The 15,397-nt window shown below is 34.3% G+C and overlaps 1 protein-coding gene across 1 annotated transcript in view; it reads right to left on the bottom strand.

Annotated features, from left to right (window-relative positions):
- The window catches only part of COL4A5 (collagen type IV alpha 5 chain), a 191,899-nt gene that overhangs the window by 20,544 nt on the left and 155,958 nt on the right, over positions 1-15,397 (bottom strand). Inside the window, exons 38-41 of the mRNA XM_058658440.1 lie at positions 9,381-9,461; positions 8,610-8,708; positions 8,041-8,091; positions 6,727-6,912 (exon numbers count right to left, since the gene is read on the bottom strand). Coding sequence (XP_058514423.1) covers positions 6,727-6,912; positions 8,041-8,091; positions 8,610-8,708; positions 9,381-9,461 — 417 coding nt within the window. The remainder of the gene's footprint in view (positions 1-6,726; positions 6,913-8,040; positions 8,092-8,609; positions 8,709-9,380; positions 9,462-15,397) is intronic.

The following is a 15,397-nucleotide window of genomic DNA, read 5'->3' as shown; positions in this document are numbered from 1 at the left end:
ACTTCAAGTTTTTCTTACGTAAAATAAAAACAGGAATAACCCTTTATCATTTTATTGGCAAGATTTAAATGAGATAGCATATACATATTACTTAGTACTATTACTTACATAGTAAGAACAATGGGAAGTCTTCTAATGATTATTTTTGTTATATTGTACTGTTTTCATTATTATTAAGACTGAAGGTAGGAACACATCAAAATATGAGACCATTTTTAATCTTTCAGATATTTCTATGTGATTTCATTCTATAACACCATTGGCACATAAGAAGGAAGAAATGGGTTCACAGCACTATAAAACCCATGTTGTCTCTAAACAATTTAATTCATATAATTACTCTACCCATGCAACAAGACAACACCCAAATTTTCTTCCTAATCATAAAAAAGGGCCGGGGTACTTGTATTCAAAACAGAACTTGCCTAAATCCAATTCAGCAGGTAGAATTTTTTTCAGCAAACTCTTTAGTTTCACCCATAATATATACTTTGGAATGGAAATCAGAGAGCAAATAAATTTGCTAAGGTAAAAATAAACTGTGAATCAACCTAACAACAATGACAACCTAAGATTAAGATGGGATGGGTGGTGGGGAGAAAGCTTTCATAATTCTCTTCCCCAGTTTGAAGAGTGACCAGAACACTGCAGCATTTGGAAACACAAAAGCAAGGCACTGCTATTTTTGCAATTAAAACAAAATATTGGGAAATTTACATGTTCATTCAGATCTGCTATTCAGAGTTCTGCAAAATTAAAGTTACTAGAATCAAAAGGGACTTGTACTTATTTCAAGCAGTATTCAGAAGTTTCCTCTTCAAGTACTGAAAATAACCATGAATGCACAGGTTAAGGTAATATGAAGCAACAGAATTTAATATCAGTATGAAGAGAACACAAATGGGCCACATGCCTGTCCAAATAACTCAGTGCCTAAATATCTAAGCATATTTCCATTTAAAATCCAATATGCCCTCATGATATATTACCTATCATGAATAATCTAAACCCAAAAGCCCTAACATCATTTGAAATTCAATTAAAACAAGTCACATTACCTTCACCAAAATGTTAAAACCTGAGCAGGTAGTATTTGAGGGCAGTAACACTCTTCAATGATTTCTGAATTACAGCAAGAAAGTTCATTGATTTTAGCATACACTTAAAGCATTTTAAAATAAAAAGAATTGACCAGTGAAGAGTCTAACCTTGAAAACCTGGGAAGATCAGAGTTCACCAAAGCCCAAAGATCGATGTTAGCAGTATCAGACATCACACAGTACAAAATAAGATTATGAGTTAGAAATGGTTCACATGATAGCATAAGTTAAACAATAATACTCTTTGCCAGCATTTTTAATACCTACAGCATAACTAGAATGCACACAGAACCATACAGGAGTATGGAGAGTCAAGACTTTTAGAAACAGAACAAGCTGGTTTTTTTTCATTAATTCAAAAAATGAAAAACTACAAAAGACATTATGTTAACACTGCTACAGTGGCTTTTGAAAAGCCACAAGTTAGCTTCTCAAAACATTAAAGTTGGCAAAAAAACTACATTTCACTGACAGCCTTCCATACCTTTGGCAAAGGGGTAATTATGGATACATGTTTAACTTTATCTTGGCTTCTGCTAACCTTTATTAAAGACACAAACTGCAAATTTCTTGCTATGTTCATACCGATTCAAGGAGATGGCAGTTAACTTTGAAGAACTTTTTGATTAATATTAAATACAAAAAAATGACTGACTGAACAGAAAATCCAAAACGTACTTTTACTATGGCCATATCAACTTATAGTTTTATATTATTTGAAAACCATTCCATGAAGTCATATTTTTTTCATAATACATCAGGAAATTGTACATTGGTAGTTGCAACTGGTCTCTTAATGAGAAAAAAATAGTGTATACTTGCATATCATTGGTTAGAAAATCAATTCACATTTTCCAAAGATGTGAAGACTGTCAGTGAAAGGGTGTTTTAAAATATTTTAGCATGCACTATTCCACCCAACCCACAGAAAATATTGTATTTGTTTTATCATTATTCAATGCATATATTAAGTCTTACTATTAAAAGAAGCATCATTACACAAAAAGATAAAAAGCCTACAAATAGAGCAAACCTCTTGGTTAGCATTAATTGACTACAAATACGATTTCCCTTTCTTAAAAGTCTTGCTATGATTCATTGACACTAAATTGCAGAAAAGGGAACAACTTGCACTAGAACACTGAGTCCTAAGACTCAAGAGACTTAGAACTATTCTTGACTCTGCTGCTCAGTAGCTCCTATGATTTTGGGCAATTCATGCGGTTTCAGCTTGTTTTCTCACCCATTCAATGGAATAGTATTCTCAACCCTAACCTCCCTCACAGACTGCTTTAAAATCAAATGCAGCTTTAGAAATACTGACCTAAGATTGGTCATATGCAAACATGCTATAAGCAATACATAGATAAGTAACATCAAAACTCTGCCCTAAAGGAACGTACAAATAAGAAGTACACTAATATGATATAAATGATGGTATATCATGTAAATAGAAAACATTATGGTACTGATCAATAATGTAACCTTGGAAATTCATAAAGCTAGAACTGGCCTTCTTTACTTAAATGGTTTCTAAACCACATAGATTAAACAAACACAAGGCAACATTTAGAGCAGAGTCTGGCCATACAGCTAGTTTAATAAATTACAACTCCAAGCTAATTCAAAATTTGAGTAAACATATGTGAAATATGTTTTAGTCTAAAGAAAACTTTGGTTCAAGTCATAGCAAAACTTCCAAGATTTTAACATGTAAAATGTAACATTTTAATGAGTTGTATGCCAAGTCAATTTTGTCTATGAGGCTCTCAATCCATGATTTTTCAAAATATTCAGTAAAGTCATACTGAAAAACAAAGCCATACCAAACCTAACTTCTGGTACATCAGTGACAATATTTAAAGATAAATTTTAAATTCAGTTTCTACTTAAATTTTAGTTTTCAACTGCTGCAAAGAAGACAACACTATAGAAACCAAGTTCTAAAAATTATGCAACTTAGAACACACTTACTAAATACGTTGGTAAATTGGATTTAAAGCAATGTGCCTACTTTTCTTTTGATTCTTTGAATATATTCTAGTTCCTCAGTGAAAAGAAATCTTGTAGCTGACAATTTAGTCTGGCAGTGATCAAGGTAACAAATTCCATGTAAATTGGAGAGTGGAGGTCTTAAAATTACTTCAAAGTGGGCCCTGGTCTTCTCTTTATCTAGGTAATAGTTAAGTATTATGCACAGTCTTTCTCATTTTTATGATACCCATTTAGGGAGGACAAACGAAGCAGTCATTAGCAATTTGCAGAGTTTTTGTGATAGCAAAAAACTGGAAAATGGATGCAAGGTCCAAGCTGCCATGGCTGTCTCCTAAAACAGCAGAAATAGCTTTGCTCCTTCATTTGATCAGATTTATAGCTAGATTTAGACACTGGATCACAAACAAAAAACTATAAAATAGCCTTTGTGGAAGGATGGTATGGTATTACTACAAAATCATGTAGCTTGAGCACAAACATGTATCGGGGCAGATTTCCCGCTATGGCAGTAACTTTATTATTTTAGCCAAGCTTTTTAAACTACTTTTGGCCTCTGTCTTTATATAGGTGATAAAAACTCACATGTTTTCCACAGGTTGAATGGGCTTCCCTGAGGCCTCTTCCTTGGACCAGATTTTGGTTGATCAGATCCAATTACAGCAGAAATCCTGCTTTCTCAGATTAGGGAGACTCCCTGAGTCACTCCTTCGACTCACTAGTGCAGTAATACTGAATGCAATGTCTCTCAGCCTGTAAGTTCAGTGAATAATTTGTCCTGAGCACATGCGAAATGTATGTCTCTTGTAGATCACACACTCTATGTTTCAATGAAATAATGGGTTTTGGGAGAAGGAACTATGGAATCAATTCAAATAGACATAGATAATCTCCCAAAAGCAATACTGGATAATTATTGAATTTGCATTTATAAGAAGAATGCCCTATTAATCTCATTAGCCACACCTCAGGAGTGAATAATTTCCACCTTAGAAATGAGTGAAGGATCATAATAAATCATAATAAATGCATTTAAATATTTATGGATTTTTTTTACTTTTTATTACATTAGCAAATTTTACTACCAGTCTTCAATTTTTCATTGGGTAGCTCTTCGACATTTTTCTTTGGTATGCATTATTTATTTGTGTAGGATGAAAATAAGATACAAAATTAAAATTCTTCTAGTTTATTTTTGAAGCACTGAAGTTTTCAATTTTGTGTCTCTTACTTTTTTTCCACCTAGACAGAATTTAGAACTTTGTGACAACCTAAGATGTCAAGATAGGACGGCTTCAACTCCTGTAAGAGGTATGGCAAATCGAGAATTTCATGTCTTCAGCATCTGGTAACACATATTATTTCAAATGAATGCCGTTTTGAAAGACCCCCTTGATTGCACTTTGCACTAACAACTATAAAGCAAGGACAAAAATATTCTTTATTCCAAAGGAAAGATAAATTATAAAATACTATTTTGGATATTACACATTTTTAGCTAAACTAACACAGAATATGCATTTTTTTAAATAGAAAAAAAGTCTAAGTAATTTGTGGTCGTTCCAGTAAAGAGAAACACTGAGCTTTATTAGTTCTGGGCAACTTATACAAATAGGCCACCATGTCAGAATTGAATTGGCATACATGCTCTTAAAATAATATTCAAACATTTAAAAGTATTAAGTACAGGTATATGGATATATATATACACACATAATACTCACATATGTGTGTATATATGTGTATGCACAAATATATAAATATATGTACAAGAAAAGGTTCGATTTCATGCAGTTACTATTTTAGAGTTAAAGAGCTAACCTGTAGGACCTGGATAGGGATCAAAGTTCACCAAGGCCCAAATGTCATCATTAACAAAAAGGAAAAATATCACAACTGTTAGAAATATCAAGAAACTAAAGCATTACTCTAAATACTTTCAAGTTAAAATTTAATTCAATAAAAGAATATCCCCAAAGCTCATTTTCATGCATATGTATATAAACCAAATTATCATCTCTTAGAATCAACACTAAGATGTAAATAGCACAAGTGACACATTGCGCAAGGCCAAAAATAATTTTATTACAATCAGTACTATGTGCTCAAGAATAAAAAGCCAATCCTTATGGCAACTGAATTAAGTTGTAGTTTACAAACAAATTAAGAACTCGAGTCAAACACTCATCAGATGTGTGTTGTTTTCAAAAAATTAACAAAACTGTCACATAATGCAATGTAATTAATAAAATAAACAAAATAAAATAAATAAAAATAAAATACCAAAAAACTACTCAGCAAAAATTTTTTTAAAGAAATTTAAAGTAAAAAATTGTTTTTAAATCAATTGTTTTAAATCAATTTCAGACTAGTAGTTCTATGGTAACATATTTTAAAGTGACAGCCAGCAGTGAGCTCCATTACCAATAAAATCACTAATCGTAATACTGAATTTAAGAAGATAATAGTTTGGCTTATTGGAATTATTACATGCAAAACAAACCAAGACACTTGCTTTAATTCTTTACATGACATGCAAAAAAGTTAACATGGCTGAGATGGTCACTGCTTTTTCGCCAATAATAAAGAACAGGAAAATCTTAAATTATGTTTTCTAGAAAGAGTCAAGTCAGATTGGATTAAAATTTGGCTTTAAAAAATGATTTTCTGAACATGGTGTGTTCTCCCATTCCATGTTTTTAGATAATGTATTATTAAAGTTAGCTTTAACCACTTTAGATTTTGCTGTAATTTAAATGAAAATGTCCACTTTTTAATGCTCTTTAAAAATAACTCATGGATTCGGACGGGAAAGGAACATTGCTTTGTTTCTTTAGTCATAAACTTCTCTTATTTGTTTAAATGAATGAAGGCCAAATTTTCAACAACCAGAAATAAAAACTGAATATCAAGTCTCAAATATTTATTAACAACCTAACACCAGTGACTGAGCTCAGCAACATTAACCACGGATAAAAATGAGCACTTCCAAATTAGTAAAATGAAATGACACACCGTAGACATAAAATGGAAATGTGACCATTGGATGCAAAATTGCAACTACTAAAGCAGTGAACACAAAGCAAATGAGGTGGAGACATGAGGATGATATTAAGAGATCACTAGTCAATTTGATCATGCTGTGATGCTGAAGATACATTTGATTGCCTACTTCTTGGATAGGATACATTTTTTATTGTGCCTGGTGATATTGGCTGATCATGTGACAGAACTATAGCAACACTCTTGGTAAGGGCCACAAGCATCTATTGGGTGATCACTAAAATCATTTCTGTGGTGACATGCTGAGAAGCTCACATTTAAAAATGCAAGTGACAGTTTGCTGCCAGGTTATCAGTTGAGCTTTCTCTTTAATAAGAAGACTAATAAGACCACAATTTCTTTTTTTCCTTCTAATCACTGTTGTTTTCCTCGAGTTTAAATAAATAATTAAATACATCATTGAAAAGAATATGCAAGAGGCCATGGAAATGGATGGAGCTGACTATAAAGCAAGCTATTCACTTATAAGAATTTGTTACAATTGCAAAGTGCTCAAGTCCAAATAACCTGACAGCAAAATGAAACAAATGGGCCAATAAATAGAGCAATCTCCTACCACTCATGGACATACCTGGTCTCCCAGGAGGACCTTGAGGCCCAGGGTTTCCTTTGGGGCCTTCCAGAGCTGGACCTGGAGATCCAGGAGGGCCTGGGGGACCTTGCACACCAGGGAAACCCTGAAAGCCTGGTTCACCCTTTGGACCTGGAAGGCCAGGGTTTCCTGGCAAGCCAGGTAATCCTCCATCACCCTTTTGACCTATGAAAGCAAAAAGACATTAGATACCATGTTAAGTCACACTATTAAAAGTCACGCCATTCACTATTATTTGAATAGCTAACAGAATTAACTAGGGTGATTTCTATCTCTTATCAAATCACAAACCCACCCAGAAAATTCCTCTTCCTATAAATGTACGTATCTTTTGTCAGACACATTTGTTAAGGTGTGTGTACAATAGTAGCTTGCAGAAAGTTACCCCTTGTATTGGGACATACATCATGATCATATGAGATTAGCTATGAGAAGAACAGAGAAAAAATTTTAAAAATATAATGTTCAAGAATGTTCAAGATGGCTAGAAACAACTTGTACAGCAAATTTTGAGACTAATTTTGATACTAATACAGGCTATAGGGCTTTTCAATGGTTGCTGTGTGTTCCTGAAGACCATTCTATGCAAGATTGATAATCACAATTTACACAAACCGTTCTCCAGTTTTTATACCATTAATATGCTCAGCAATAAATGGTTGTACATTAAGGCAATAATTTTCAAGTTGCAATCATGAGAATGATATGAGAATGTCAAGGCAATATGAATGTGATTTCAGAAAAGCCTCCACTAAACAGCCAATAGTCATTTCAACACAAACCACATATATCTCCATACACGTTCATTTTTACTATTAACTAAGCAGTGCTTACAGTAAGAGTAGGCACAAGTGACAGAAGGTAGATATGCATGTGCACATATCCATTCAGATTTGCAGAAGTCATATTGATATGGAGATTTCAAGAAACTATTTATCAGTACATGTTTTTACAAGTTTCCTTACATTGCCTTGACGTAGCTTCCACAGGCAGAAAAAAAGTCAATCTTTTCCATTCAGTAATTTTTAAAAAGCCTAATGAAATACCTCTTTCTACAATTTGGCCTCCATCCTGTATTATTCCATCAGTATTTATTCCTGAAGCTAATTAAGACATACATATAGGAAAATTTCTTATACTAATTTGATAATTAAGAAACACAGTCAAATGTCATTTCAGCCTTGTGTTTTTTTGGGTTTGCATGTCTACTTTATTATAGAAAGTAACAAATATGGGAAAAATAAATGTACTAGAGAATAAATAACTGATTTAGCATGTTCTATTAAGGTTTACCAGGAAGTCCTGGGAGTCCAGGGGATCCTGGGATTCCAAAACCAGGTTGACCTGTCAGGACACAAAGCAAAACAAAATAAATATATAACGGACAAGAATAATTAAAACAAAGACAAATTATTATAAGATTACTTGAGTTTTCATAAGTATTGTAAAAATACATAAAATATTGATTTCCAATACAGAAAAATTTTCTAGCATGAGAAAGCTGCATAAACAAATATTCCATCTGAACATTAAATACACCTTTATAGACATATCCCATGAAAATATATAAGTATAGATTGAACACTAAGCAGAGAAATTTGAAACAGGTGGGTACTGTTTTGACATGAAAGTTTGACAAGAAATGATACGAATTTTTGTTAAAGACAGAGGCAATCTGATCAATAAAAATTATCTAGAGTCACAAGAAGATGATGGCAATTAAAAAAAAGGAATGTATGATAGCTTAGAAGGTAAGAAGGACAATGCAATTTCATTGTGAACAAAAACAGCAAGTTAAAGTAGACATGGAAGAAATGGAAAATAAGGAAAATGAAATCCAAAAGTAAAAAAGTAAACAGCACCTGGTTCACCCTTCTGTCCAGCTGGTCCAGGAATACCATCTTGACCTGGCTTGCCTTTTTCACCTGGAGGCCCTGGTGACCCAGGACGACCTCCACCACCTACGAAATGGAACACGGCATATTAACCCCCCGTTTCCAACGTCCTTTTCCTTTAATATACCTTGTTATTCCCATTCTACCTTCAAATAATTCTACTGAAATGATAAAAAAAGGTGCATCAGACACATTTCTTTAAGTCTTAAAATCCTATAAAAATGAAACCATAAAGATGAAGGATAATGAAATAAGCAACATTGTAATCATTCACTCAATATCAACAAACCTTGCTTTTCATTTTAATATGGCTTTAGAATATGCATGGACAAGGTACAATAGGTGGAAGAACATGTTCTAGACATCATGTGGGGCCAAGAGAAGTGATTTATTATAGAAATTAACATACAAAAATGCTTGTTAAGGGCTGCTACTCTAAAAAAAAAAGAAAGAATGAAAAACTCCTGTTTTTTAGAGGATGCTGGAATTAACAGTCACTGGAAAAACTGAGCCTAGAAAATAAGATCTCATAATAATTTTATGTAATTTTATTAACAGTTGTTCATTTTGTACCTAATACACAGTACTAAGTGAATAATCACTGTTTTCGTGGTTTGAAACTGTTCACAGCTGAATATGATTTAACTTTCCTAAATTGAATATAACTTCACTTTATCAAATGGAGTGTAATAAGTTTTGTTATACAGAAGAGCAAACACAATTTTTTTTAATGCTTACCTACAGGACCGGGTTCTCCTGGGAGGCCAGGGCTTCCTGGAGGGCCAGTGATACCTTTTGGTCCAGGAAGGCCTGGGGTTCCTAAAGTAAAAAGTTCAATTTTAAAATGAAAGAAAAGCTGCATTGCTTTGAGAGCTACAATTTAAAAATAATTTACAGTGTTAGCACAGAAGTGATTTACAACAAGGTAAGGAAATGCTGTGCCGCAGAGTAGGCATGTGTTATCTTTTATTTTCTAAAAAAAAAAAAATCTGTTGAATGATTTTATGCTCACAACAATGTGTGAGAGTTCCAGTTGTTCCAGATATTTGTACAATCTATGTGGTGATATCAGCTGTTTAATAGTAGCCATGCCAACAGATACGTATTACCAACTTTGTTCTTCATTACACAGTCCCAGGTTAATGACACTTTGCATATTTCCATGTGTTTGTTGATTATCTCTGTATTTCTTTTTGTGTAATGTCTCCGCAAAGATTTTTTTCATTTTTAAAGCTGTTTTTGTTACTATTTTCCAAGGGACAGTTCTGTAGGTGTAGAGACTCCCCTTTCTATCTCAACCTCCCACTCCTACTATTCCCTCTTAACATATTATTATTTTTATCATTATAACTTTGCATGCTATGATTTTGTAGGTACAGACATTCCTTCTTCCACATTCCATTCCTCTCACCCCATTCTCTCACAACTATACTCCCCCATATTATTACAACAGTACAGTCCTTCAGCAACAGGCACAAGCCCAACAATCTGCTATTTCAGTGTATCATGGCATTGTAGGTATAGGCAATTGTAGAAAATCTAGTTCTCCATTTGAAAAAACTTGACTATTTTTTGTTACTGTGGAAGCTCTTTATATATCCTAGCTATAAATAATTTGTCAACATGTTTTGCAAAGAGTTTCTCCCATTCTGTGCCTTTTTAATTCACTTTCCTAAAAGATTACTATTTTTCAAGTGATTCATTTATATTTATTGGAAAGTCAGATATATGGAGAGGAGGAGAGACAGTGAGGAAGATCTTCTGTCCATTGATTCACTCCCCAAGTGGCTGCAATGGCTGCAGCTGCACTGATCTGAAGCCAGGAGCCAGGAGCTTCTTCCGGGTCTGCCATGCCAGTGCAGGGTCCCAAGGCTTTGAACTGTCCTCCGACTGCTTTCCCAGGCCACAAGCAGGGAGCTGGATGGGAAATGCGACTGCTGGGATTAGAATTGGTGGCCAAATGAGATCCTGGCGAGTGCAAGGCAAGGACTTTCGCCGCTAGGCTACTGCGCTGGAACCTAAAAGATGACTTTTTAAAAAGACACTAATTTTACTTGAAAGAGTTGCAGAGAGAGAGGAGGAGAGGCAGAGAGATCTTCCATTTTCTGCTTCAGAATAAAAGTGCATCGATTTTTCTATTGCTGTACAACAAATTATTCCAAACTTAATAACTTAAAACTATACCTGTTTATTATTTGTTCTTTCCAAAGACTTATTTTTTATTGCAAAGGCAGATTTACATGGAGAAGGAGAGATTTTCCACCCTCTGGTTCACTCCCCAAATGGCTGCAGCAGCTAGAGCTAAGCTGGTCTGAAGCCAGGGACCAGCAACTTTTTCGAAGTCTCCCATGCAGGTGCTTTTGGACCATCCTTTACTGCCTTCTCAGGCCAAAAGCAGGGAGCTGAATGGGATGTGGAGCAGCTGGGATGTGAACGGACACTCACATGGGATCCCGGCACTTACATGATGAGAATTTAGCCAGAGAGCCATTACGCCAGGCCCTGTCTCAGTTCTTTACGCAAGAGTCTGGGCACGTTTCAGCTCAGCTCTTTGTTTAGTATATCATGACGTCAAAACTAAGGTATCTGTCCACTAGACTCTCAACTAGAAGCTTTAATGAAAGCTCCTCTTCTGATCTCACATTCTGTTTTCTAAGGTCACTGTTTCCTTGATGGAGAATTAGCAGGAACATTTCCAAATTCTGGAGAAAATTCAGTCTTATATTGCACAGGCTGTCTGCATCTGAGCAATGGAGATCCTTCCTCACGTATAATCACTCTCAAGTTTTTAATTACCTCTGACTTCCTCTTCTATCATCATTTAGTAAAGTTTGGCTTTTTAAGAGTTGGTTCAACTAGAATACATTACTCAAAATATCTCTATCTAGTATGATCAATGTTTAATCATATAATCAGAAAGAACCCTTAGACAGTACCAAGATTAGTCTTTGAATAACCACTAACAGGAATGTTATTGGAGAGAATATAAGAATTCTACTACATAAGAATAGCTAGGGCCCGGTGTGATAGCCTAGCAGCTAAAGTCCTCTCCTTGCACTCACGGGGACTCCATATGGGCTCCAGTTCTAATCCCAGCAGTCCCGCTTCCCCTCTAGCTCCCTGCTGGTGGGCTAGGAAAACAATTGAAGATGGTCCAAAGCGTTGGAACCCTGCACCTGCGTGGGAGACCTGGAAGAGGATACTGGCTCCTGGCTTCAGGTAGGCTCAGCTCCAGCCATTGCGACCACCTGGGGAGTGAATCAACAGAAGGAAGATCTTCCTCTGTGTCTCTCTTCCTTTGCATATCTGACTTTCTACTAAAAATAAATACATCTTTTAAAAAAGGAATAACTGGAACATAATAAAAGTATTTTCTAATGAATGATAGGTGAGAGAATATGCTTCCAAGGGACTATACTATGTAAAAAACTAAATATAATGTTCCAATGGAAATGATACCACAAAGGTCATACATTTAAGAATAAGCATACACAGGTGTAAAGCATATACACCTAAGATCAAGGGCAATGAAAGTAACCTTGTCCTAATGAAGCCTTAAAATTCATTACCATAAAGTCAAGCTGGTTCCCAGGTACTTGAACTGTCCAAAAGAACAGTATTCAACACTCTCCACAGAAAGTTAACAGAAAACTTTATTTCTATATTACACCATCATGGCATTCAATATACAAATATAATTTCAAAACTGGAAAATATGACTATTACTCAGAGAAAAGACATAACAGTATTCACAGATCATGAACATATGCACTACACTAATCCTTCATTCATTGTTAGTTAATAGATAATTCTTTTATTTTTGAACTAACATTTGACCTCAGACTTATTTATTTTTATTTATTGTTATTTACCTCAGATCTTAAAAATCTTTTTGTTCTTTATAACTTTTTTTCTTATCTAATTGCCCTGACTAGGACCTCCAGTGCAATATTTAATAGAAGTGAAAATAGTCAACATAATTATATTTATATTGCTCAGGAACATAGAAATCAAACCTTCAATATGACACTTACATATAGTCTCCAGGATGGACAGAGTTAAAAAGACTGTCCATACACATTGATGGTGATGATATAGGCAACTGGATATATCATACACCTTTTGTGTGGCTGAAATTCATTAAATCATTTTGTAAAATGATTTGGAACCATCTGTTAAAGTTCAATGTACATCTATCCTATGATTTCAATAAATCTATTAGTAGGATGATGTCTAAAATAATCAGTGTAAATGTCAAGCAGAACAAATGTAAAAGAATGTCATCAGCATTTTTTTGGTATGATAGGCCCAATAGGGAAATAACAAAGAAGTGCATTAGCAGGACAGAGGCTAATTTAATATATTCAATAAAATAGTACATAATACTGATAAACAAAAAATGGACACATGCAAAAACTCATTTTTCAGACAAAATGATGAGTGAAAGAAGCCAGATACCAAGGTATATTTTGCATAGTTCAATTTATAGGAATTTTAGTAATAGGCAAAATGAACTCATGATGATACCAGTTATAGCAGCAGTTACAGTTGGATGTGGAATTTCTTGTGAAGAGGTATTGGTAAATTCTATGGGATTACTGTTATATCTTGATGTGTATGGTGGGTTCCTGGACACACACATACATATACATACATATACATACATACATATATACATATATATGTATATATAATGTGTATATATGTGTGAACTCATCAATAGATTTATGCACTTGTTTTACCATATGTATGCTACACTTCAATAAGATTTAGAAAAATGTTTTCAGAGACCTATTCATCTGTATCACTGTGCAATAAAAATGTAAAAACAATAAATATTAGCATGAACAAGCAGATAGTATAATAACCTGCCTATTAGTAATCAATATAAATTGGTTCAGGCTATCAATTTGAATACAGTGTTAGGTCCTTTTGCTTGAATGACTCCAACCTTGCCATTTGAGTAGTATAATTGTTCAACCAACAATCACCAACTGTGTGCTTGCCTACAATTTTCTGAGAAGATCAGCAGCAGGCGAGGACTTGGAGTACATATTATCACTTGCAAAAATAATAAGGCTTCTTAATTGATTTGTGGCTAGCAGTCAAAGATTGAAAAATACTTCACCAAACAAGTCACTCTGCCAATGGGATACTGTCCTGCTGAGTCAGTAACATTCATTATTATTTTATATATATGAAAAATGATTTTTAAAAAGCTAGCTTGAGATTATGTTGCTAGTATCTGATTATAAATTCAGTTGCTCTGTAAAACTGGTTAGCAAAGATAAGGAAGGCAAGCACAGGAAGAGTCACAAAATGGAATATTTGGTTTCTTAACTGCTTTGTTTTGCTGTTGTGTTTCTGGAGTTCTTTGTAAATCCTAGGCACTAGCTCCCTATCAGTTGGGTAGTGTGCGAAGATTTTCTCCCATTCTGTTGATTCCCTATATGCTTTGTTGATCGTTTCCTTTGTTGTACAGAAGCTTCTTAGTTTGTAGTCCCATTTGTTTATTTTAGCTTTCACCACCTGTGCCTTTGATGACTTTTTAAGGAAGTCTTTTTCAATTCCTATATCTTGTAGAGTGCTTCCTATGTTTTCTTCTAATAGTTTGATCATTTCTGGATGTAGATTTAGGTCCTTGATCCATTTAGATTTGATCTTTGTATTTGGTAAAAAGGAGGGTCTTGTTTATTACTTCTGAAGGCTGCTATCCAATTGTTCCCAAAACATTTGTTGAAGAGACCAACCTTTTTCCCAGGGTTGTTTTCTGTTTTCTTGTTAAAAATTAGTTGGCTGCACATGTGTGGATTCTCTGCTGAAGTTTCTATTTTGTTCCATTGATTTTCTTCTCTGTTTCTGTACAAGTACCAGGCTGTTTTGATTCTAACTGCCCTGTAATATGTTTTAATAACTGGAATTGTGATTCCTCTGGCTTGATTGTTATTACTCAAGATAGTTTTGGCTATTTTTTCAAAGGAACAAATTCAATTGGCTAACAGACGAACTCACTAGCAATGAAGGAAATGCAACTAAAAATCAAATTGAAGTGCCACATAAACATGAATTATGTGCAGAAATCTATTAACAACTACTATTAAGGATATGGGGAAAATGTATCCTACTTCACTGCTGGTGGAATTGTAGACTGGTGCAGCCACTATGGAAGTCAGTATGGAGATCGCTCAGGCAACTGAAAATTCACCTACCATATGACCCAGAAATCCCACTCCTGGGAATTTATCCACAAGAAGTGATGCATACAAATGAGAAAGCAACCTGAATGCCTGCACTCACTGCAACACAATCAAAATAGCGAAGACATGGAGATAACCTAGATGCCCACTGAAATAGGATCAGATAAAGAAACTGTGGTATATTTACTCTACAGAATACTACTTAGCCAATAAAATGAATGAAATTCTACCGTTTGCCACAAAATGGTCCCAACTGGAGACCATTATACTCAGTAAATAAGATAATCCCAAAAGGATAAATACATATTCTCTTATGTAAGACAACTTTCATTAAAAATGCAAAATGAAAATGTATAAAGCTAAATCAATATATACTTGTAATCTCACAAATGAAGGATGTAATGGAGACCAGAGTAACAAATCAAAGAAGATCTGCAGTATGCATCTCTACTGCTGAGTAAAAGTAGGCTCCCAATAAAATTATTAAATATATCTAGACAACAAAATATTAGATTCCCTATGATTACTTACACCTGTAATGTCATGATACATATAGAG

The sequence above is a fragment of the Ochotona princeps genome, chromosome X (assembly GCF_030435755.1).
Source record: "Ochotona princeps isolate mOchPri1 chromosome X, mOchPri1.hap1, whole genome shotgun sequence".
NCBI lineage: Eukaryota > Metazoa > Chordata > Mammalia > Lagomorpha > Ochotonidae > Ochotona > Ochotona princeps.
The sequence above is the reverse complement of the archived record's forward strand: the minus strand, read 5'-3'. Positions and strand labels throughout refer to the sequence as shown.